Consider the following 26,035-nt stretch of genomic DNA (forward strand, 5'->3'; position numbering starts at 1 on the left):
CACCATAACTAGGCATTTTAGTACAAGAGGAGAGCAAACATGTTTGTACCCCCTACCATTGTTATCATAATTTTTCTGCTCAGTGGAAATTTGGGAGAGGAGACATGGGATCAAATGGCTCCTGCTGTTTTGGTGGTGCCCTCCTTACCCACAGACAGGCTGGGTGGCCCACCAAGGAGAGTCAGGGTGTAAGAAAGTGGAGCTCTCTTCCTGAGCGCTGCTGGGCAGGGCCTTTATGGGTCACCTCCATTTCCACCCCATTTTTCTAATCTTGCATTCTTGTGCCCTGGGCAGTTTCCCACTTTCCCTGCCGTGGTTTCATATAACTCTTGGAAAAGTGGGTCACCAGACCCTGCTGTTGTCTCCTTCTTTGCCCCCTCTTTGCAATTGCTACCACTCTATGCTAGTAAATTGCACATGCACAGATACCTGTTTTAGTGGAAACTGAGATTACTTTGCAGAATAGGACTATAAAGACTTGATCCTAGATGACCTAGTCCCACTCCAGCAAAGAGCTGAACTATATGCTTCACTTTCATAGACCTACCCTTGCTTAGAATTGGGCACTTTTTTCAGTGCTATATGGAATTGGGGCTGGAGTGCTCACCACTGAGCTGGATCAAGCTCAAAATAATAAATAATGTTTATATATGCATAAAATATAAGGATTTTTTTATTTTTAACCTTTTTATTTGATCATTATTTACATACATGAACTTTCTATGCAAATATTAACAAAGCTTACTCATATCCTGCATTTGTTATCATTGAGAGACCTCTCTGGGTTTGGTCAACCTCTGTCTGTTTATCTTTTCAAAACTGAAAAGTGTTAACTAGATATCATAAAACATACTTGGTGCTGGATGTGAAGGATTAGGGGCCTGTTCCCACATATGGTTGGAATGTCCTTCCATTTTAATACTTTGGAGAAGAAATAAATAAAATTTTTCAAAATAACTAAAGTTAGGTGTCCCACAGAGCCCCTAGTCATTCTATTAAGTTACAGTCTAAAGGAGGTTATTGACTGCAGGTGGGAGGCAAGAAACATTTAAAAATCCAGGAGTTAGGTTGATGGAGATTCTGCCTGCTAGAATGGTGATGCCCTGTATTGTTCCCAATAATCAATGAATCTTAGTAAACTGGTAATGCATGTTGTGAATACAAGGGAAAGATCCTGTAATTGCTGAACTTATACCTCTCTCATTAGCATTAATGGGAGTTGAAGTTACACAGCACCTTATTGGAGCACAGATGCGATAACCCTACACATTATTATTGTTCCAGATACTAGTTTCCAGTTGCTATATTGCACTGGCTGAGAACATAGTAGTTGTTTTATTCCTGGTCTTCAGAATTAATGATACTTAGAAGATATACATCATGATCCTAAGTTATCATTTTCTCTGGCAACAAAGAGCATACTGAGGAGGGAGGTTGTGGGGATGAAGAAAAGCAAAAATCATAAATAAAAATCAATAGCTACATAAGCCCAAATCTTACAAGGATATATCCACATATTTAACTTTACATTTGGTGACCTTTCCCATGGGCATCAATAGCTCTACTCACAGTGCCTAAAGTTAAGAGTGTGTAAGTCTCTGCAGGACTGTGTCCTTAAGGCACTGTATGTAACTTCACAGGAAGCTTGTTAAATGTGTTGATAAGTTAAAGCATTTATTTGTATAATACTGTACCAGTAAATTATATATATATGTAGTAAAAGCAGCATTAAATATACCATTATATTTATGATACATAATTTAAAAGAGCTTAGTCACCCACAGAACATCATCTGCAGATGTCTGAGCTACTGGTGTAGTACCACAACGCCGTGCCACCGGTGTGTCCAAATGAATCCTGAAAAAACATTGTTGTGACAAGTAATTTTTCCCTCAGTGATCTTTCTGTAACTCCCTTTGAACTTCTGCACCAGTCCTCCCTCATCATTCACATACATATATATTTCCTTTTTTTGTACCCTAAGTTTTAAGGTTATTGCTTTATATACAAATTTGATAGCTTAACTGATTGTTTTGTATAAAATTTTTGGCATATGTAATAATAGCCAAATTCTGCCTGTCCTGAACATACATTACTGACATTTATTTGAAAGTGTAACGGTCTTTGGGTATTTCTCTTGCATTTTTGAAAATATTTCATGAGAATTATTCGCTTACGTGTGAATTAGGGTATTTTACTCTAACAAGATTTTTATCTTGATCTTTTTAAAGATTTGAACAAGCATTTATCAACAGTATGATTCGTAACATGGTGGAAACTGATAACACCTATTTTTGGATAGCCCTACAAGACCTTAACAATACAGGAGAATATTTTTGGCTTACTACAGATGGGAAGAATTTGCCTGTGAGGTATACAAACTGGAACAAATATCAGCCAAGTGAGTAATATACTGTACTGATAAATGGAGGCCGCTCATTGAACTCTAATGTCTACCACTGCTTTTTGGAGTCAGGATTATTTTTGCCTCCGTTTTGCCTAGCCAACATCCCTTTCCTCCCTTCTCTGCCCAGGAAAGAGACACAATTCAGCTCGCTTTGGAACATACTGGCCATGTCTACACTAGCCCAAAACTTCGAAATGGCCATGTAAATGGCCATTTCAAAGTTTACTAATGAAGCACTGAAATACGTATTCAGCACCTCGTTAGCATGCCGGCAGCCACAACACTTTGAAATTGTTGTGGCTTGCCGCCGCGCGGCTCATCCTGATGGGGCTCCTTTTCGAAAGGACCCCAGCAACTTCAAAATCTCCTTATTCCTATCTGCTGTTCGGAATAAGGGGATTTCGAAGTTGCTGGGGTCCTTTCGAAAAGGAGCCCCATCTGGACGAGCCACATGGCAGTGAGCCGTGGCAATTTCGAAGTGCCATGGCCACCCGCATGCTAGTGAGGCATTGAATATGTACTTCAGTGCTTCATTAGTAATCTTCGAAATGGCTATTTGCATGACCATTTCAAAGTTTTGGGCTAGTGTAGGCGTAGCCACTGTGACTTTGCAGTGCCCTGGAGAAGGGATGGCACATAATGGCACCTACCCCTGAGTAAAGTACTCCCCACTGTGCACTCAGCCAGGTAATCTGGGCAGCTGCAATGGGAGGGCAAATGCAGGTAGGGAACCTGTCACACCCAGAACCCCTCCCTGCCCATTTGCTCACAGCCCACAGTGTCAGGCAAGTAGCCTCTGCCTTCCCTCTCCTGTGTGACTGTAATAATGTAGCCCTTTATTCCCTGTCTCAACCATTCCATGGAGACTCAGGATCACATCACAATTATTCAGACCTGTATTCATTTCTAAGGTATGCTTTCTCACTCCCCCACCCACTGGGGCTGGCAATGCCGAAAGGAAGCATACCCAACTTATGAGAGGCAGAAGAAATCCTCTTGTCCTTCAGCAGTGACCCTGATAACTGGATAAGGGTAAAATACTTTTTCTTTAGTCACTTATGGGAATTTGCCAGGAGTTTAGGGAGATACAAAAACCTTGGGCCTCCACCGGGGATGTAGAGGATCTCCCAGCAAAACACAAAGTCCCAATTTTTATTCAACAATATTCATAGTTCAAAAATTTGCACTTTGTCCACCAATGAAATGGAAGAAGTTAGCCTTCGATTAATTTTTGAATATGAGAACAAAGCCTTAACTGACTGGCAGTATTTTTCCGTTCTCCTTCCTGAGCAGCTGTAGTGTTGATGATCAGTTTGGTTGCTGCTATTGGCTGGATAAAATAAAAATGTAAATATTTTTGAAGACAATAATATAAAAGATGGCCCAAGATTTTCAAATGTGATGGGATTTTTTTGAGTCCCTCAGTTTTGGGATAACCTTCTTGAGATACCTTAAAAGAGGCCTGGATTTTGGAAAATCCTGAGTGCCCATTCTCTGAAACTGTGGTACCTTCAAGGTGTCCCAGAAGCTGAGGCACTGGAAATTACTTGTCATCCTTGGAAATCTTGGATCCTTTTTATTTCTACGTTGCATGCTGCAAAAATCTGTTTAATCACCTTCTCTTTCCCACCATTTATCAAAAAAATCCATTGTCATGGTCCTCTGTTTTACAAGCTAAATCTATCCAAAACAGAATGATAAACTGATTACTGAACAAGAATCTCACTGCTTTATAAACTCACCAGGTGTATGCACTTCTGACTTGGCATCTGATCCTAATGAAATATTCACTCCAAAATGAGTTCTCAGTGTTATCATATTGTTGATCAAAGAGTAAAACCTACAGTCATGTGCTCATTTAACTGACTGTCCAATAAAAGATTTAACTTCACCTACCTCGTATCATTAAACATTGAATTTACTATGGGAAATGGTTTAAATCTACTTAATATGATTCTTTTGGGTGCCTCACAAAAAGATGCTCACTACAAATTAATAAAACTATGTCCTGGTTGGGTACAGAATGTTTTGTTCTGATGCTGAACACTGTCCCTTTCCTTGCCTTAGGCCGTTCTGGAGGGTGTGTTGTTGTTCGCGGAGGGCAGCCTCGTGGTTACTGGGAGGTGAAAAACTGTAGAAGTTTCAAAGCTATGTCATTGTGTAAGCAAAAAATTGAATCATATGAAGAAAATGAGCCTGATACTGAAGAGCTTTTAGATGAATGTTATCCTGGATGGGACTCAGAATCTAATCTGCTCAACTGCTACAAGGTAAAAAAAGTGTTACCTAAATCTCTTGATTTGTGTCAGGTTTTTACTGTCTGTTCCTGACAACATTGTTTAAAGAAATAAAATTGTTTAAAGAAATAAAATTTTAACTTCAAATTTTAAATTTTCTAAAAGAATCCAAGACTCTTCATTGCACCTTTATTTATTTATTTATATATTTATTATTCCACTGAACTGGGACTGCAAACATATCAATGCAGGTGGACCCTCTCTCGTCCAGCCCTCTGGTCCTTCAACATCTGTGGTCTGGCATGATTTTTGTTCGCTGGGTGCCCACTGATCATGAGTGTGGCCACGTTTCCGAGGGTCCCATTAAGTTAGTTTATAGCCACCAGTTCTGACTTTCAATGTTCTGTGCTGTTATTTATGTCTACTTTACCCCTAAATATCTTCTAAGAGCCAAGTAAGCAGTGGAAGTGTTGGTAATGCAGGTAGACAGTATTGTCCTCCCCATGGTTTAGCAAATTCTCTGGTTTGGCACTGGTCAGGTCCTGAGGGTGCCAGACTAGAGAGACTCAACCTGTACCATTTTATACAGTAACTTTTCAGCACCATTTTATACAGCATTTCAAAGTTAATGAAACACAAGGTAATACCAATGTTGGAAACAAACCTGGCAAAAATATGTATTTTTGTAAGGCCAATAGCACTCCCAAAAAGTTTACTTGTGTTAGCAATCCAAAATCATTTTTTTTTCTTAAATTTCTGGTTATACTTATTTTATATGCAGGTATTTCACTATGAGAAGGTCCTAATGAAAAGAACATGGGATGAAGCAGAGGCGTTATGCCAAGATCTTGGAGCACATCTTGCCAGCTTTAGCCATGTGTACGAAGAGGATTTTTTGAACACTTTTTTAAACAAAATATTTGATCGGTAAATAAGTATTTATAAAATTTAATATAATCAAAGATTTTTTATACAGAGAACTATCAGTGCCTCTAAATCCTCATCAGTTGTGTTTGTGACCAAAAACTGACATAAATCTCCCTCACTAATTGAAGTGAATTTGTTCTCCCAAAAAAAGCACAATAGCAAAATTCTAATGTGATTCCTTTTGAAGACCAATTTTATCTGTGCCAGGACTGGAATAAATCTCACCTTAGTCCACTGTTTTTCATCAAGCTCCAACCTTCCATGATATGTTTATTAATCTTAATTATTTTTAGAGAGCCTGTTCCAACTCCCATTGACATCCATGGGAGTTTTGCAATTGATTTATATTGAATGAGAGCAGATCCAAATTTGAAATCTTTCATTAAGATTAAAAATTAATCTTCCATTAGTCTTTCATTAAATGCATCAAAAAAGAAGAGGATATGGTCCAGTGGCATTTTATTGAGCAAAGCATACCCAAAACATTTTACTGAGGCAATAATAATCTTAATGCCTATGTCTGTGTCTTTCTGTTGTTGTTACCTCACTACTACTATAACAACCTATTAGTTAAACCAAATGAATTACTCCTTTATCTTAACTGGCTTCGAATTGTACCTTTGTAACCTCTGGTTTCAGTTTCACAGTGTATAACCACAATTTGCTATACTTTTATATCAAGATGTGGTCCATGTGGCCCAGATCCTTAATAATGCTAAATAATAGTTTACACTCTGAATAATCATTAAAGTCAATGTAATCATGCGGGTAACCACTTGCCAGTGGGAGTATGGCCTTTGCCATCTGACCCACTATTTTTAATATTTCCATCTTAAAATAGCTAATTTAGTACGGGTTGAACCTCTCTAATCCAGAACACTGTTGTCCAGCAGCATCTGTAATCTGGCATGATTTTAGTTAGCTGGATGACCACTTATCATGGGTGTGGCCAAGTTTCTCATTGTCCCACAAAGATTGTTTACAGCCGCCAGTCCTGGCTCTCAGAGTTATGTACTGTTATTTAGTTGTAATTTACCCCTACATATCTTCTAAGAGCTCAGTCAGCAGTGTAAATGTAGGTAATGTGCTAGACAATATTGACCTTCCATGGTCTGGCAAATTCTCTCGTCCAACACGGGTCAGGTCCTGAGGGTGCCAGACAAGGGAGGTTCAACCTGCATATTTTTAATCATAGAGGCAGAAATTGTTTTATTGATGCTGTCAGTCTTGCTAAGAACTCGAATAAATGCATCACAATTTGACATCTCTAAAGTACAAGAATTTGTTATGGATATGTATGCTATTTACACCTTTTAAAAAGGCTTTATGAAGCTAGACAAGATGACCGTCTATCAGCAGTATTATTTAACATTTTCTTTTTGGTCTGTCACAGGGCTGAAGAAAGACAATTCTGGATTGGATTTAATAAAAGAAATCCCTTGTCTGGAGGAACATGGGAGTGGTCTGATGGAACTCCTGTAAATACTCATATGCTATCTATTCCAAATTATGTCTGAGCATGAGACTGGCATTAAAAAACGAACCTTTCAAAGAGCCAGACAGGGTGGCCGGACAAAACAGACTCTTCCCTCACACCTATCCACTTCACTTACATGAATCTGCTTTTGAATTAGCAGATTTAATCACATTTCTTGTGCCACATCTTAAAGGGGGGCAAGTTTTGATTTTGGCGCACCCAATGTGGGAATAGTACTTGAAATACTACATGGCATTCAAAAGTACTAGAGTGTTTCAAGGGCACGAAGAGACTCCCAATAAAAATATAATCATTAGAATTGTATCCAGAAACAGGCTACCATAAAAGCATGATGTAAATATGTGCAGAACAACATGCAAGTCATGCAACGCTTTGAACAAAGAAAAAAAGTGCTATTAGATGTGGGGGTAGCCTTTGTCAGGAATGGCAAAAATTTACTGTTTTAACATTAGCAATATGAAAAAGGATTTATAAATGAGTAAGGAATATTAAGTAGGGCCCTGGAAGAGGGTAGTTGTGGACCCCGGATTAGTAGTTTTAACCATCCTTCAGGTACCCTGGTTCATTAGTCTTATAATGAGGAAAAGTATACATTTAAAAACACACTTAATTTTTATTAAAACTTTTAAACATTATATGTGGGAATCTCAATAACAGGTGATGAAAGCATTGGTCTGTTGCAGGTTGTATCTGCATTTTTACAAAACATATATGTTGAAGATGATTCAAGAAACTGTGCTGCATACCAAGTAAATAGAACTGTCCTACCATTGCATTGCAATGGAAAGCGTGAATGGATATGCAAAATACCAAAAGGTAAGAGTTGTTAAGCTATATTTTAAGTTATGTATATTACTTACAATTAGTCATGTTATAATGAAAGTGACACGGACAATGTTTAGAGGCCATAGAGTACTGTTACTCTAAGTCAGATCTCCATGGGAGTTGTGCTATATGGAATGAAAACACTATTCTGATATCCTTAGGTTTTGGATTGATATTGGTGTTCCATTTGCCAAATGCCTTCAGTGTGCGTGTAGTTTAGAACTGACCTATGTTGATGAGCAGTATGTGATGATGAATGTTCAGCTAAAAACCTAGACTGCATGCCTTCCATTGTTGCTGATAAGTGTTTAAAAACTATGAGCCCTGTTTTTATTTTATTCCATTTTGAACCTTCTACTTGACCAACAAAAGAAGCAATATAAATTATTTTTGTTAAATTCTACCATATGTTTAATGTGTGAAAATATTGCTTCTGAATTATTTCTTTACAGGTGTCAAGCCAGAAAGACCGATGTGGTACATAAATGGTATGAAAAAAGCATGGTTTAGTTTTCACATCTTGAAAAATTATTATTTGCAATTACATATTTTAGCTACAAATAAAAATAATTAATAAAAGGTTTTAATTAAAATCCCATTAGACACCATTTTAAGAATTACTGACCTTATTACTTTTATAAGGCCCAATTTTGTCACTCTTAGTCATAGTGAAAGTTTTCGAGGAATACAATATTATTCAACTAAAGATATCAGAATCTAGCCAAGAGCAGATGATGTAGGAATCTGGTATCCTATGAGACACATTAAAATCAATGTGCCAAATTCTGCCTTTACCCACATGTCATACAGTCCCATTGATATCACTGGAGTTGCACAGGGTGTGATGCAGACCAGAATTTGTCTGAGTATGTCTGTCAGTTTGTAATTATCTGCTAGATCAAGAATAATGAGGTTTTGTTTTTTTGTTTTTTTTTTGGTTAAGAAATTTGTCCTGTGATATATAGTATATTCAGATTCATTTTGTTAGTTGCAAATAATCTGTGGAAGAATCAAAAGGAAGTCTTACACCTTTCACAGTACATTTGAATTTTTGTTTATGTTTTAGAACCCCCTTGGTCTTATTATCAAGGAGCAGAATACCTCTTTCATATTAGTGCCTCAGAGTGGAACATTTTTGAGTTCGTCTGTGGCTGGCTTCGTAGTGAAATAGCCACAATACAATCTTCTGGTGAACAAGACTTTATTCACGGTAGAATAAAACAGGTAACAAGACCAACTTTTTGCAAAATTAAATTTTATGTAACAATAACATCTTTTGGAATTTCTGGTTTTCAGTTGCCTTTTATAAAAAAAATTGAAAGTTTGCATTTTAAAAACAATTCTGCTTATATCATTACTGTTATATGTATTTCTTTATCATTATAAAGGATCCTCCTGGTACATATTAGTAACCTTTTACGTGGGGAGGGGGAGGGCATAGTATTTATGAAACAGGTCAGTTTGCTGAATAAGTGTCAAGAGAAATAACAGCTCTTTATGCCAAAGTTGTGGAAGTACTTGGGAAGAGGCGAGTTCATGTTGAAGGCACTACTGAAGCTGCATGCATTGCACTTGCTTTATCATAAGCTTCTTTGTCTTTGTTCCACTCATCCTTCTGTGTCTGTGCAGACCACAGCAGTTTTGTTGCAGGTTTATTGAGTCCAAATTTGCCATCATGGTTCCTAACTCACTCACAGAGTGGGCTATGAATGTAGTTGTGTAAGGCCAGAATTGGTCTTATACAGTTGCACAGCAGTTTGCTCTTCTCATAGTAAACGGTAGCTGGCTTTTTGAATAATGATACTGGAGAACATGCCGAAGGCTTATCTATAGAGTAGTGTGTCGATTGACATGAGGATTGTGTTCCCACGCAGCCTCGCATAATTCAGATTTTGCGTAAGTCAGGGGGCAGCTTTTTCCCTGGCGGAACACACGTTCTGCAGCCGGGGAATCAGCAGAAGCACTTGGAGCTCCTTTAGAACAGTAAGTCCTGGGCTTGTGGGGGGGGGCAGTTGGGGAGCGTTAAGCTTGGCGCTGGGTTGGGGCTGTGGGAGAGGGGCAGGGGGTTAAGCCTAGGGTGGGTTAGGGTTGCAGGGGGGCAGAGATGAGCCAGAGCTGCATGCGGGGGAGAGGGGCATGAGCTAGGCCAAGGGAGGTTGAACCAGGGCTGCAGGGTTCAGCTGGAGCCACATGTAGTGGGGTTGAACAATTTTATTCATTTTATTTATTTATTATGATTATATGAAGCTGCATTTACTAAACCAGTTGTAAAAATCTTTTTTATTTCATTTAAAAAACAAATAATGGATGTTTATTAATGGTATCTCAAAAGAAGAAGACACATTTTGAAGTCATTTTGCATGTAAGACTTACTTTACCACAATATCCTTCGAGGAGCTAAGGGAAAAAAGGATCGTGTTTATAAAAAGAGTCAAATTCTGCTGTCATTTGCATTTAGATTATTTATATGTGTTAAATTTACATGAATAATTTACAGTAAATTAATTTAATTCATTGATTTTGTGTTGGATTGTGGGCATGACTTCATGTCATATTGAGTGCCTTCAGTTCACATTTATGTCAGAAGGAGTCAGGATTGCCCATTACTGTACAGGAGGCGCTCAGGTCCTTGGAGGATCAGGTAGTATTTGTCCATCAGGCCTTGTCTGCCCTGGGAAAGCATTAAATTGTTAAAAACAACTGGAGCGGCAGAGGAACAAGGTTACTGCAGACAGAACTATTCCTATATCTGGTTTCATTAATCCTTAGTTACAAAAAACAGATCTGGCCATTGGAGGCTTATCTACACTGGAGCACCAAGTAGTTTTAAAGATCAGTATAGCCAAATGTTCTTGAGCTATAATAGCTTTACAGATTTCACCTCCAAAAATCGGCATTCTCTCAACCAGCAACATCCCTCATCTGGCAGGATGAGGGATGCTCTTGGACTGGAGGGCAAGCTAAGGTGGCCCTCCTGCAGCCCCATGGAGGACAGTGGGGCCAGGGCCAAAGGCAGCGTCCCTGGCAGCCCTGCAAGGGTAAGGGATGGGGAGCAAGCATACCCTGGCAGCTCTAGGGAACCAGGGCTCAGTTGCCAGAGTCCCTTGGCTTCCCCGTACGGAGCTGGAGCTGGGACCAGGGAGCCGGCATCCCACGGCTACCCCATATGAAGCCAGGGAGCCAGCTTCCCACTGCTGCCCCACATGGAGCTAGGACTGGTGAGGAGAGCTGGCTTCCCGTGGTGGCCCCACATGGAGACTGAGCTGGGAAAGAGAGCCCGCTGCGGCAGTGAGCTGCGGCATGACAGTAGGGGTGGCCAAGGATGGGGGCAGCGTTAACCACCCTTGGTCTGGCAAAATCCCTTATTCAGGACCACTGAGGCCCTGAGGGTGCTGGACCAGGGAGGTGGAACCTGTACATGAAACACTGGAGTTAATCCTATCAAAACAAAAAGCAGTCAAGTAGCACTTTAAAGACTAGCAAAATAGTTTATTAGGTGAGCTTTCGTGGGACAGACCCACTTCTTTAGACCATATCCAGACCAGAACAGACTCAATATTTAAGACACAGAGAACCAAAAACAGTAAGCAAGGAAGACAAATCAGAAAAAGATAATCAAGGTGAGCAAATCAGAGAGTGGAGGGGTTGGGGGGAAGATCAAGAATTAGAGTTAATCCTGTTCTCCTGAGAGTCACATGGAAGTTTTTCCACTGACTTCCGTGGTAGCAGGAGTGTGAGCTACTGTCATTAAAGTTGTCAGATGTTTGAATAAAATTAATGTGGTCCTTCCACTGATCACAATCAGGAATGAGAAGCTTTTTTTGAAGGATAAGGTGTTTTAAGATGTGACAAGAATTGCAACTTTGCATGTCTCAACATATCCCTGAAACTACATGCCTGGGCTGAGTAAGTTTTTTTTGTTTTTTTCCCCCATATTTAGCAAATCACAAGGTTCATCTCATGCCTTAATCTCTTTGGCTGTGGCTATACTAGCACCCCGCTTTTGAAAGGGGGATGCTAATGAGCATCTTCGGCAGATGCTAATGAGGCGCTACCATGCATATGCAGCACCTCATTGGCATAATGGCAGCCGCACGCATTTCAAAAGTGCCACTTTCGAAACACATGCCGCCAGTGTAGACAGGGGCCTTTCAAAAGAACTCCCAAGATTTTGAAAGCCCCTTCTTCCCAAAAGCAAATGGGAAGAAGGGGCTTTCGAAGTCCAAGGGTCCTTTCGAAAAGCCTGCCATCTACACTAGCAGCATGCGTTTTGAAAGCAGCACTTTCAAAATGTGCACAGCTGCCATTATTCTTATGAGGCTCTGCAAATGCATGGTAGCGCCTCATTAGCATCTGCCAAAGTGGCTCATTAGCATCCCTTTTCAAAATGGGGGTGCTAGTATATCCCTGGGCTTTCTCTCATTGGGAGTGTCTATATTTTTAAATAGCCCAAATTCTGCCCTTATCTCTGATCATAGCAACCCCAGTAAAATGAGTAACTGAGAGCAGAATGAATTATAGCCATAGCCCAGGATTAAATGCAGGGACACTATTTAGTGGAGAAAAAAGGGGCTCTGGCACCCTTCCTCCCCCACTCCCCTAGCCCTAATTTTGTACTCACTGTAGCCCTAGACAGCGCTTTCTACTGCAACACAACCTGAGTGTGATTATGTGATGAATTCAGGAGCTGGGAGAAGCACAGCTTTTGTGGAAGGAAGTTTGTTTATAAACACAGACAGCATGGTTGAGATAACAAAAGACTTATAATTAAAATAAAAGATCACTGAAATATTTTTCCATACAATGCACAGTCAGCCCATGGAACTCTTTGGCAGAGGATGTTGTGAAGGCCAAGACTGTAACAGTTCAAAAAAGAATGAGATAAGTTCAAGAAGAATAGGTCCCTCAATGTGGGCAGGGATCCAATGACATGTTCTGCATGTCCTTCACCTCTCTCTGTAAGGAGATGGGACTGGGTGATAGGATGAATGGCTCATTGATTGCCTGTTGTGTTCATTCCATGTGAAGCACCTTCCATTAGTTACTGTCAGAAGATAGGAAAGTAGGCTAGATGGACCTTTGGTCTGACACAGTATGGCTATTCTGATGTTCTTACACAGAATACAGATGTATTTGCCCCCTGGAACTCAATAAACTTCACTCCCTTCCTAGAGCTGAGATCGAACCCAGGAGTTCTCTTAGAGTCTCTCTCTCCACAGAGTTAATAACAAAGTAAGAACATACATTAAAATTTTTAACCTAGCAGTGTCCCTTAAGTGGTTTAATGCAGGATGTCAGAACATGTTGTTGTTGTTAGAGCTGGGTGGATCTAATATTTATTTATCTATCTTTTATATGGGAATTAGACGCAGGGCGTCTGTCAGCCAACTGCTGAATTATCAACCAGAAAACTAGTGTTTCCAAGTTTCCTTAGAAGGCCCTGGAATTATGGTTAAAATTGGCCCCTCAAAATAAATCTTAAATGGCGCCTCTCGTTAAATGTCTGTAAACACTCAACAAGCATATCACCCCAGGAATGGTCCCCCTGCCTACGGTTCAGGGAAGAGGCATTTTGGCAGGGCAGTGAATAGAAGCTTACTTTATTTCTGTCTGTACAAAACCCAACGAGTATCTAGATTCCCAAGGGAGTTCTGTTGACTGTAGGTCGTCAGAATGCCACACTTTTGTTGGCAGCTGTAGCCTGTTTGCCAGGAGGAAGAACACCTCTATCGACAAATATCTGTTGACATAAATCTGGTCTGGACATTCCAGGGGCCCTCTGTCAACAGACAGGGCTTCCAGGACACAGGGCAAACCTGTCTTGGTGTGCTTCTGGTTAGCTGTTTTGCTGACAGAGTGGCTGGGCAATCTGGACGCTCTCTTTCAACAGCAAGTATTGCTCTTTTGAGCTGCCCGGTGGGCTGGCCATGATCTATCAACAGAAGTTTTGTCAGAAGATAGTTTCTGACAACATGTCCCTCTAGTCTAGACATAGCTTATCTGTTCTAAGGATTAAAAAAAAGAACACTTCACTCACTGTGACATTTGTAGTGTAGAGCTGTAATAATAAAACCATTAAAATATTCAGTAACCAATTTGCAAACTTTAATGGCTGGTCTTGTTATTTAATGAACATTATTTTAATACTAACAGGGATTTTGCATTTTATAAATTAAACAAATTGCCTGATTTTTTTTTTAAAAATCTTAAGTAAACAAAATAAGTTCATGTTCAGACCTGTGCAACAATTTTCATCCCACAACATTTTACAGACAAATTATAAATCTCCAAATTTGGCAATTAGTCCTCTATAAATCAGAGATTCAAATGCAAAGTCAGGGCAAAATCTTCCTGTCCTTGTATGAATAGTCCCACTGAAGTGAACAGACTGACTCACATAAATTAAGTCCAGCAGGATTTGGGCTTGATGTTATTTCCATTGACCTTACCGGAAGCAGGACAGGGCCTTAAGTGTTCATCTGTGCTTCAATAGCAGAACTACAAGTAATTAAACACTGGTTAAAAAAATTCTTACAGCTGTCAAAAAGTGACCTCCGCTGGTGGATTGGATTGCACTCTGAAGGACCGAGTGATGGACTTCGGTGAGAGCATACTTATGGATGTGCTTGGGGGTTTTGTTTTGACTTTTTTTTTAATTTGAAAAATCTTGTTTATAAGTTGCCCTGCTGTTTGTCAAAATAAGACTGTTTTGTGACTGTATGGATCAACTCATGTTGTTTGGTGGAGGGGCGAGGCTGTAATTCAGAATGTGTTACTGTTTTTGGCGTATTAATAGTATTTCTTCTGAAAGGGCTATAATGCAGGGGTGGGGAACCCTCGACCCATGGCCCAGATCCAGATCTCAAGGTTTGGGTTTCCCCTCTGTAGCATCCAGCCGGCAGAGGGATGGACAGTTTGGAGCCTTAAGCCTTGCCGTCCAGATCAGGAAAGCCATGATCCAGATCCAAACCAAAGGCCCTGCTTGGGGGCAGGGAGAGCTGGAAGCAGTTCCAGGCACTGGTGCCAGTCGCTCCTGTTCCACCAGCGGGGGAAAGAGGGGGAGTAACAGCAGCAGCCTTGGCAGCCAGCCTGGAGGCTTCCTCCCGCTGCTCTGATTGGTCAGAATTCCAGCCAATCAGAGCAGTGGAGGGTGATGCCTGGGAGTAGAGGGAGGGGGCGCAGAGTCATATGTGCCCAGGGGTGAGCAGGTAGGTTGCACCTCTGTCATGCTGACTCTGTGCCCCCAGGCAGCTCTTGCACTCCCACCCACCCCGTTCTTGCACCCTTCCTCCTACCCCATCTCTCCACCTGCACCCTACTCCTGCCCCCTCCCACCCAGACCCCTCAGCCACACCCTGACCTGTCCCACTTAGACCCTGCACTCCAAACCCTCCACCCCCCACTCACACCCCTCTCTAGCACCTCCTCCCACCCAGATGTCCCACCTGCACCCTGCTCCTGCCCCTCTCTTCCAGACCCCATACCCTAAACCCTCCTGTACCCTCCTCCCACCTAGACCCATATCCCAGCCTGCTTCTGCACCCTCCCTCCCTTTTGACCCCTTAACCCTGGCTCCAATACAGTTGGGGACCACATCCGTGAAGTTTTTTTTTTTTTTTATTGTTTCATTTATTTATTTTGCTTCTCACTTGTGTGGCTCTCAACTGATTTGTCTATGAGTCAGTGGTCCCCGACCTGAAAAATGGTTCCTCACACCTGCTGTAATGGATACAGCACAACAATGTGCATAGTGCTTTTGGTCAGCTAATTAAGGGACATTTTGTATCCTTTGCCTGTTTGGTGGCATTTATTAATGTATGGTGCAATTTGAGATGTGGACAAAAAAAAGAAGAGAATGTCACTAAATGTTTAGTGTTCCTGTGCAGCTGGCGAGATGGCTCACCGTTAGTTTATGAGAACTGGAATGAAGGAGTAGAGAGATCTGTTCGTGCACAAGGGGAAAGATGTGGCTTCATTTCATCACAGACAGGTCAATTTTACATTTTCTTCTGTTGCATTAATCCAAAACTAATCACTTTATGGGCCTGAAGAGGTTATTCACTTTTTATTGGTAAATTACATTGAGATTCATATTTTGCTAGAACATACAAAATAATACACAGACTAATTTGTTTTTCAGTAAGTGGACTCTAGATAGTAACACTTACTTGGAACACAGCAGCTGTGAAATAACTGGAAAATATTCTCAGATACTGAGTCAAAACATCAAAAGCAAATATATTCAAGGTTCCAAATTTTCAATTTCAAAACTATAACTAGTCCAATCATACAGTGCATATCGGTGCATATAAGAACTTTTTTTTGAACCTCTGTAATGCCAGTTCTGTCAGTTGTGTATCCCAATGAACCAGATAAATTTTGTAACGGTTTTTAATCCTTTCGTGAATTGTACTTTTGTGAACACAAAGCTTCAATAGCTCAGTGCTCTAGCTCCGTTTTGGTTCTTTAACCAGTTCACTTAGTTATTATTTGTTATTTATTCCCCGTCACCTCCTCACATCATTAATTGGATTTATATTTTTGCTATTCCCTGTAATTAAAATTACAGTGTTGCCAGCTCACAATTTGTATTGTGAGTCTTGTGATATGTGGTGTTTGTCTTAAAGCTTGACTTTCTTATGCCATTTGATAATTTAAGAGTCTTGGCTTTTGTGGGTTTTTTATGAATTAACTTTCTAACCTTTGCGGCAATGAAAAGCTAAAAATGTAGCTAGGTGCACCCCAAGCTCAAAAAGCAGAAGTAATTTTTCAAAAAGAAACTAAATATGTTATTGTTAATAATCTCATAATTTTGGGAACTTTACTTATGAATTTTGAATGAATGCTTGTGGTTGGCAGTACTGTTAGTTCCAGGTGTCAGGCAAAGAGATGTTTGCTTGTTGTCAAAATAGTTTCGATGTTGAGAGTAGGCTCCGTGGCATATGTAAGTTGTGTAGTTCTGTTACCTTGTAAGAAACAGTGTTTTGAAGCACTGATGAGGGCATGCAAAGATGAAATATGTAGGCAAGCGGTATTATTACTTACTGGAGGGGCACATGGATTGCATCCACTAATGTAGTATCCATTGCTCTATCCTGGAGTAGCCAAGATTCACGGTTGTATTCTGTAACAGCAATGACGGGTCCTGTGGCACCTTATAGACTAACAGAAAAGTTTTGAGCATGAGCTTTCGTGAGCACAGACTCACTTCATCAGATGTTGGTCGTATTCTGAGAGAGGATGGCTGCTGTCCCCATGGCCAAAAGTGAAGATGTTACTAGACCATGCAAGAAATTGAACAGGTGAATTAGGACAAAATGGGACCTCTCTGTTATTCTTAGGCTGAGTTTGAAAAGAGACCCTGTGATTATTTACTCTTATTTTCTAGTAAGGGACAACACAGCCACCCACCACAGTCAGCTGATTGTAGAGCAGAGTAGATGAACTAAGGTTCCATGCTGCTCCTGCTCCTCCCCAGGGAGCTGATGATGCTCAGCACCTCTGAGCATTGGACCGTTTATACTGTGTAATTCTCAGCAGTCAATTGCAATCTACACTTCATTGCTCATGTAGACCACATGCGTATGTTGCCCATCTTAAGTGTAAATGTAGCTAAGGCTGAAGGGCCCTGGCCAGAAGTTGGTAAGGAGCTTGTCGGGGGGTTTGGAAAGTGGCCATTGACCTGCCTGGAGGTCGGGGCTGGCCAAATAGGGAGCCAGGATTTCCAAATTTCTAATCACCCAAAATCAAACATGTTTGTCCTGCCCTACCTCTGCTCGGAGGTCCTGCCCTTGCTCCATCCCTTTTCCAAGGCTCTGCCCCAGCACAGGGCTGAAGGGAGCAGATGTGGTACAGGAGAGGGTGCAGGTTGCAGCTGGGGGTGTGGGCTCCATGTTGGGGCTAGAAATGAAGGGTTTGGAGTGTGTTAGGAGGCTCCAGGCTGGGGCAGGAGGTAGGGCATAGGCTCCAGGAAAGAGTTTTGGTGCAGGAGGGGACTCAGGGCTGGAAAGGTGTTTTGGGGTATGGGAGGTAGTACAGGGTGTGGACTCTGGGAGGGAGTTTGAGTGTGGGAGGGGGTTCCAGTTGAGGAATGGGGTTTGGGTGCAGGAATGGAAGTAGGCTGGGGCAGGGGAATGGGAATGCTGGAGGGGGCTGGGGGCTGGGGCAAGGTGTTGGGATGTGGGAGGGGGTGCAGCAAGCAGGATCCAGGCAGTGCCTACTTTGAGTGGGGAGTTTCCCTAGAAACAGAAACATATCCCTTAGCTCCTAGGTGGAGGCACAGTGGCTCTACCCCATGTACTCTGCCTTTACTCACAGGCACCAACCCCACAGCTCCCATTGGCTAGGGTCCTGGCCTATTGGAGCTGTGGAGCGAGTACATGGGATGGGGACAATGTGTGGAGCCCCTAGCCATCCCTCCACCGAGGATCCAGAGGCACGTGGTTGCCAGTTCTGGGAGATGTGTGGAGTCAGGAATGGAACCTGCCAGCCAGGCTTTTATGGCCCCATCAGTGGTGCTAACTGGAGTCACCAGGGTCCTTTTTTGACTGTCTGTTCTAATAGAAAACTGTACACCATGCAACCCAATTGGGTGGGTGGTGGGGCAAGAGGCCCAGCTTGGCGAGCTGAACAAGGTGGTGTATAGCTCAGCTAACAAAAGCCAGGAAGTGCACAGTCCTTAAGTAAAGTATCAGAGGGGTAGCCGTGTTAGTCTGGATCTGTAGCAGCAACGAAGGGTCCTGTGGCACCTTATAGACTAACAGAAAAGTTTTGAGCATGAGCTTTCGTGACTTCTGAAGAAGTTTCTGAAGAGTTTCTGAAGAAGTGAGTTAATTCACGAAAGCTCATGCTCAAAACTTTTCTGTTAGTCTATAAGGTGCCACAGGACCCTTCGTTGCTGCTACAGTCCTTAAGTAAGCGTCTGTCTGTGATAATTGTAGGCAGCAGCAGAATGCAACAGGGACTTTTCCCTGCCTCCAGCAGCAAATGGGCAGTCTGGTGGTCTGATTTTAGTGCAAATCAAACTTTTCTGGTTTTTCAGTTTTGAAAGTTGGGAATTGAGCAGGCACAATTTTCAAAAGTTATGTTAAGAAATTTCCATAGTCAGTTTTATTGAAATTAAAATAGTTACCAGGAACATGTTGATTCTGACAAAAGTTTTCAACAGAAAAAATGTCTAAATGTTTCACTTCAGTTGTGCTGAAATATTTTGATAGAATAGTTTTTGTTCCTTTTGTTTAGATTATATACATTAAAATATTTGACTATTATATTTAATACATATGTTTAATATATTAAAATATAAATTAAATTAATCAAAATAATAGTAAAACATTTTAGATCTTTTGCAGTAAAATATTTCAGTGGGCCTGAATAAATTTTCTTCTGAATTTTCTTTCACAACAAATCTCAAAATTTCATCTTTTTGTTCCAATTTAAAATGAAAGCAAAACAGTAACTGTCTGGCTGCGTCTACACTTGTATTCCCCTTTCGAAAGAGGCATGCAAAGGAGAGAAATGGAAAATGCAAACGAGGTGCAGATTTACATATCTGGCACCTCATCTGCATATCCTTCTTTCTAAAGAGCTTCTTTGGAAAGAAGAAAAGCAGTGTAGGTGCGTCTCTTTCGAAAGTAAACCCCATCTTTGAAAGAACCCTTCTCCCCATAAAAAAGGGTTTTTATTTTCGAAAGAGCCACATCTACACTGCTTTTCTTCTTTCCAAAGAAGCTCTTTCAAAAGAAGGATATGCAAATGAGGTGCCAGATATGTAAATCTGCACCTCGTTTGCATTTTCTGTTCCCCTCATTTGTATGCCTCTTTCAAAGGAGAAATGCAAGTGTAGACGCAGCTGCAGTGTTTTCAGCAGAAAGTATATTCCAGTTTTTGGCCACCTCTACTATAAAAAGACATACAGAAAAATACGGCTGAGTTGAATGTAGGGCCTTCTGTCATTTGGCCAATAAATTCATTGTACTATGAACAATAACATCTGAGAAACAGTAACGTCTAGTCCTCAAATTGATGTACATAACAACTTTTTGAGCATGAATATGTAAACATAATTTCTGTAATTGTTTTGCGTAGGACTCTGGGGTGATGAAAACTGTACCATTTCTCTTCCTGCTATTTGTAAGCGTAAAACTGTATGGAAAATAGAGAGAGAAATTATAAAAGACCAGAACCAGAAAGGAGTATGTCCCAAAGGGTGGCTATACTTTGGAGTCAAGGTAAAAAAAAAAATCTAGTTTTGTTTGTTCAAAATCCATTGTAAATTGATGATACTGACTGACTATGTAAAGGTATTATTGATTATTGAAAGTGTTGTTTCCCCTTTTGATGACAGGCTTTTTAGTCATGTAGATATAGGCCCTAATTCTGTAATTGTTTATGCTGATCAGTAATTACACACACAAATAGTTCCATTAAGTTATAGAATGTTATGACTTTGTTCAGTAAAGTGAGAGTTTCTGCATGTGCAGTTACTCATGTTCTTGTCTGTCACATATGTTCATTGTCTGCCAGAATGTGGCCTTAGCCTGTTCCAGTGCTCCATGGCCCAATTGAGGCACAGGCCCCAAGAATGTTTCCTAAGAATGTGATTGCAACATGGCAAGACTATACTAAAGGGAGCCCTGTATTTTTCCTTCAAAAATTGTCACTCCTGTACATGTTATTACAATCCTGTTCAGAAAAGATTATCAACCTAAGTCTGTTCAAAAATGCCTTTTGATTTATATTAAACCTATGGATTCCATAAACCAGGGACAGCCAGCCGGACTCATTCCTGATTTGGCTTCAGGGGTAAATTTGGCCCAACGAAGTTTAAAGTGTACCTTTTAATTGTTTTGAATCCCATCACGATCAATTGTAACTGAAAATTAATACCACGTATGCAGAAGAGATTTGTTTATGTAAATAAATAGTTACTTTTCAGAGGCCTATTTGATTTGATGGCTTCAATCCAGTTCCTGCTGGGCAAAGGTTCATATCACAATATTCATGACCATGATCTTGATTTTTTTCACTCTTGTTGACAGACTTGGCAGAGAGGCCTAGAAGCAGAAAGAGCATGGACATTGACCTGCCCTCTCTTCCTTTGAAATGATTATCATTCTTGTTGAGGGTTCAGACACAATGGCAGGCCATTTCCCTTGTTGTACCTATTCTGTTAGTAATCAAAAGACTATAGTCTCCAGGGCTGTCAGTACAGCACCTTTAACAATCACCAAACTCATTTTAAAATGTAATAAATAAATAAGTACACATTTTCTGTTTTTGTGAATAGTGCTTCTTGATACAAATTCCGAAGAATCCAGACCAGCTGAGGAACTGGTACTCTGCCCAAAGTTTCTGCAGTGAGCAGGATGGGGCAATCGCTCTTATTGAAAATGAAATAGAACAAGGTACATCACAGATAATGCTGTGTTTCATTTACAGCAAAGATGAAATGTTAGTTGTTTTATTAAGAAGCATAATCTTAATTACATGACTGGGAATTAAGACCACTCACATCCCAAATCTGGCTGTGCTAGTAGCTCTCTCAAGTGACTTTGAACAATCTTTTTCAAATCTCCGTTCCTCCATTTCTATATTGGAGAAAGCATTTTCAGAGAAACAGTCACATCTATAAGTTAAAATTCTTCCAACTGCCATGGAAAACTCTTCAACCCTGATTAGGAAATGGTCTAGATCCTGACCCCACTGAAGTCAATCAGTACCAGTAAATTGAAGATTAGATGGAAATGAAATGCTGTAAAAGCTTTTCCTTTCAAATAAGGACAATAACTGTGAAATGGCATTGGTTGGTAATTACTTTTATCCTTTGTTGTAATGTGCTTATTGTTGCTCTAAAGAGATTCCATAGTTAGTTAAATAGCTTGCAACAACTTATGTATCAAAATCCATTCCTTTCTTTTTGCAGCTTTCATAACAATGAATCTGTTTGGACAGAGGACTAGTGTTTGGATAGCTCTGCAGGGTGAAGATTATGACAAATGGGTGAATGAACATCCAAAGCAGTATGCCAATTGGTCTCCAGTTGAAGCAATTCATGTAAGTTTTATGAAATGTGTTTTGTAGGGAAGGTGCTATTTTGTGCTATGTTACATTGATTTTTTAAGGCAGTGTTTATTCATTATTTTGACATACTTTTTTTTACAGGGTCAGGACTTCGGCAGTGTTAATATTCAAGAACAAGATCCATTGTGTACTTTGGTGTCAAATAACCCTAATTTTCATTTTACGGGAAAATGGTACTTAGAAAACTGTCATAAAAATTATGGCTTTATTTGCCAAAAGACTCAAGGTAAGGATTTGTCTCTGTTTTACTCTCACCATCAGCCCTCTCCACTGTTAATTAACTTACACTTTCTTCTCTTTCAGCGGTGGTATGTTGAATAAAATTTTCTTTTCTTTCAGCTGTGGTATGTTGTATAAAATCTTATAAACCATGAACTGTAAATGATCTCTTAGAAGGCTTCACGTAAACAGCCCAAAACTACAAATTATCTGTAATATTTTGAATATATCAACATTACCATATGAGCACTATCAAGAATATTATTTTTCCCCTTCTGGCTACATATTGCATATGTTAAATCATGAGAAGGATCAGGTATGTAGGGTGATGCATAACTTAGAGTAATAGCATGAAATTTAGACTAAACATCAGAAGAAACTACAGGATGCACTTCCTAAAATGAGCACTCTCTGGTTCGGTAACATCCCTCATCTGACAGGACCAGGGATGTTCTTGGACCAGAGACATGGGGCAACCAGCTGGCAGCCACTTGTGGGCAGCCAGGGACTGGAGAGGCATTAACCTCCCTGGTCCAGCAAAATCCTTCATTCAGGACCGCTGAGTCCTGAGGGTGCTGGACCAGGAAGGTGCAACTTTTCCTGACAATGAGGTACAGCATGAGACCTGCAAACCTGGGTTACAGAAAACTCTAGCACAAGTACTGTAGAGACCAGTCCACACAAACAGGAAGATAGACTGGATGACCTACTATAGTTGTTTTTTCCCATAGATTCCAAGGCCAGCAGGGGTCATTGTAATCTTTCCAGAAGAGAGTCCTTTATCACGTATTCTTTCTTCCTAGATATATACATTTACATTTAGCTGTATTAAAATACACATGGTTTGCTTGCGTCCACCTTACCAAGAAATTCAAATTGCTCTGTAGCAGTGACTTGTCCTCTTCATCATTCAACTCTCCCCCAATTTCTGTGTCATCTTCAAATTTTATCAGTGATGATGTTGTTTTATTCCAGGTCATTAATAAAAAATGTTAAATAACATAGGGCAAGCAACGATCCTTTTGGACCCTATTAGAAACACTCCTGTTTGATTCCCCATTTACAAATACTTTTTGAGAACTATAATTTAGCAGCAGCAGCAGCCGCAGCCATGGGCTCAGTGCCTGTTGGTATCTGATGCCTCTCTCACTGTTTCCTTCCATCTTCCATCTCTCAGCTGAGAGGAATAAGGGGGTTTCGAAAAGGACCCCCAGGTAGCTGCGCCAAGCCGCACATGTTCGAAAGCGGCACTTTCAAAGTGCCATGGCTGGCAGCGTGCAAATGCTAGTTCAGCACCTCATTGGTATTCTTTGATTTGGCTATTAGCATCGCCATTTTGAAGTTTTGGCCAAGTGTGGCCACAGCCTTAGTCTTTGTACTATTTGGACTCATCTTTGATTTTGAGATCATTCATGCACAAGTTTCTCTCCTTGAAAAGATAAGACTTAACAGTTGTATATTTCTATAACTCACCCATGCAAAATATCTATTTTTTGTGATTAAAAACCATGGTTGTCTTAGCATGATAAGTAGATGGGCAAACCTTTGGATTACTCTAGCGGCTCAGTCCCGTGTGAGATCCCCATTAAACAGATGGGAAATGAGACCTTTTAAGTTTGCACTCAAAACACCGTTGTCAAACAGTATCACTGAGCTGGCGCATGTTTCTGTGCGTATAGCACTTTAAGGGGAGTTACTGTGTGATTGAGACCCACTGGTGCTAGTTCCCACTTGAATTCTTGTTGAAGTTCAAAGTTTGAAAGTCAGTCATAACCCTTCCTCTTTGTGTCCTGAATCTGTTCATTTTCCACACCAAATCAATCTTTGGCTTTGCTGTGATTTCAAACAAGAATTGTGTGTTGTGTGTGTGTATTTGTGTGCTTGCATACGTCGTGTGTGCTCGCTGTGCTGATATGGTCTCGGGGAAGTCTAACAGATTTGGGATTTTTTACATTTTGTTTTCAAGGGTAGCCATGCTGCTTTGAGCACTGTTAATTTAGAAAACCCATTTCTGTTAAAGGAAAATGTTTGATACTAAAAATACTTGATATTTTGTCTTTTTCTTTGATTGTTGCAGGTGTGTCCAGGCATGCCATAGATGCATCTGAGATGTATCCAGTGCCAGATACTTTAGAATATGGAAACAGAACATATAAACTAATACATGGAAATCTGACTTGGTTTGCTGCTTTAAAAACCTGTCTGGCAAATGGAACTGAATTGGTCAGCATCACAGACCAGTATCACCAAGCCTTCCTCACTGTCATCGTAAACAGACTAGGATATGCCCATTGGATTGGACTGTCTACCTCAGATGTATGTATGAATGTGATTTTGAAATTGGTGGATCGGTAAACAGAGATGAGCTTGCGACAAAAACTTCAAGCTTGAATAATGTAATTGGGGCAGTTCAGGTCCTGAAGTAAAATCCAACTATGCACTTGGGGCTCATCTCTAGTTGTAACACAACCTATGAATTTTATCAAAATCAGTTGTAAACAGTGTGGTGTCAGCACTGCATGATGTGATGCTGGTGAGATGGCAGAGTCCCAGCACTGAAAGGAAACAAAAAACATTCACAGGCAAAAAAGCCTTTTGTAAGCTTACCACTTGAAGTAGCTTTGTCTTCATTCTTGGTATACTTTTGCTGCAGATAACTGCTGTTATCACAGTCAGCTGCCATAGGGTTTTAGTTAGTAGTTTATGAGGATTCCACAGAAGTATATAGTAATGATCCTTGCGACTGCATTTGCATAATTTAGTTAGGACCCTGACTTGGAGGAGGAAAAGCCAGATTTGCCAGCCCATGACAAGGATATTTGCAGCAAAGAAGCAACCACTTATGTTACAGTAACAGAAAAAGAGAAATAATCCTAAATTTATTTTGACAGAGTGGGCTTAATTTTGCGTGGTCAGATGGTACCAAGTCTTTATTTACCTTTTGGGGAGATGAGGAGTCACCATCGCTGGGCAGCTGTGTTTATATTGATATTAATGGGCAGTGGAAAAGCGCTAATTGTGAAAGACTTCTACAAGGAGCAATTTGCCATGTGCCAACTGGTAAGTCATTGTTTAGTTTTGTGTTAAATCTCTGCAGCAATAAATTTAGTTTCACGCATCGATTATGGATGTGAAGAGGAGTGTGTTGGCTCACAGCTGAATACTGATTATTATAACGTAACATATGTAAGTATTTCTGGCTAAAGTCACAGAAGGACTTAAACTGCTTTAGATGACTGAATCCCAGAGTTAGGCACTACAGGGATTCACAAAACTCCCGCTCAGCTGCCATCAAACTCTGTAGGTGCCTAAGCACACTTGGTACCTAAATTATTTCAATGAAAGTTCCCTAGGCACCTAAATTCTCCTCACGCACCAACCCCAGAGACTAGAGGGATCAGGACTAGTACATTTTGTGGGCCCCTCTAGCCTCTGTGGTGTGAACAAAAATGAGGGGTTCAGTGTGGGAGGGGGCTGCCAGGAAGTGAACTTGGGGTGTGGGGTCTGGATGGGAGGGTGGGTGCAGGAGCAGACAGGGAGTGGCCAATCTAAGCAGGAGTGGGGTGCAGGAGTCAACTGTGGGAGGGAGGTACAGGAGCAGGCTATGGGTGAGGGTTTGACCAGGAGGGGGTGCAGAGGGGGTGGGGGTTTGGACAGGAGAGGGTACAGGAGCAGGCTGGGGGCACAGGGTCTGGGTGGGAGAAAGAGTACAGGAGGGGTTTGGGGTGTGGGTTCTGTACAGGAGGGAAGGAGGGGGCAGGAATAGGGTGGGGAGACAGGCTGGAAGGGAGGGAGCTGGAAGGGCATAGGGATCTGGGTGATGGGGGTGCAGCTTATCTG

At 40.9% G+C, this 26,035-nt stretch overlaps 1 protein-coding gene across 3 annotated transcripts in view; it reads left to right on the forward strand.

Moving 5' to 3' along the window:
• PLA2R1 (phospholipase A2 receptor 1) overlaps positions 1–26,035 on the forward strand; it is a 72,773-nt gene that overhangs the window by 38,025 nt on the left and 8,713 nt on the right. For all 3 annotated transcript variants that reach the window (XM_075001352.1, XM_075001355.1, XM_075001354.1), the window contains exons 11-25: positions 2,232–2,401; positions 4,475–4,677; positions 5,426–5,571; positions 6,965–7,049; positions 7,753–7,885; positions 8,347–8,382; positions 8,961–9,118; positions 14,432–14,496; positions 15,781–15,884; positions 19,982–20,124; positions 21,183–21,300; positions 21,819–21,949; positions 22,058–22,202; positions 24,273–24,511; positions 25,087–25,255. In XM_075001352.1, the coding sequence (XP_074857453.1) occupies positions 2,232–2,401; positions 4,475–4,677; positions 5,426–5,571; positions 6,965–7,049; positions 7,753–7,885; positions 8,347–8,382; positions 8,961–9,118; positions 14,432–14,496; positions 15,781–15,884; positions 19,982–20,124; positions 21,183–21,300; positions 21,819–21,949; positions 22,058–22,202; positions 24,273–24,511; positions 25,087–25,255 (2,045 nt within the window). The remainder of the gene's footprint in view (positions 1–2,231; positions 2,402–4,474; positions 4,678–5,425; positions 5,572–6,964; positions 7,050–7,752; positions 7,886–8,346; positions 8,383–8,960; positions 9,119–14,431; positions 14,497–15,780; positions 15,885–19,981; positions 20,125–21,182; positions 21,301–21,818; positions 21,950–22,057; positions 22,203–24,272; positions 24,512–25,086; positions 25,256–26,035) is intronic.

Source organism: Carettochelys insculpta, chromosome 8 (genome assembly GCF_033958435.1).
Source record: "Carettochelys insculpta isolate YL-2023 chromosome 8, ASM3395843v1, whole genome shotgun sequence".
Taxonomy (NCBI): domain Eukaryota; kingdom Metazoa; phylum Chordata; order Testudines; family Carettochelyidae; genus Carettochelys; species Carettochelys insculpta.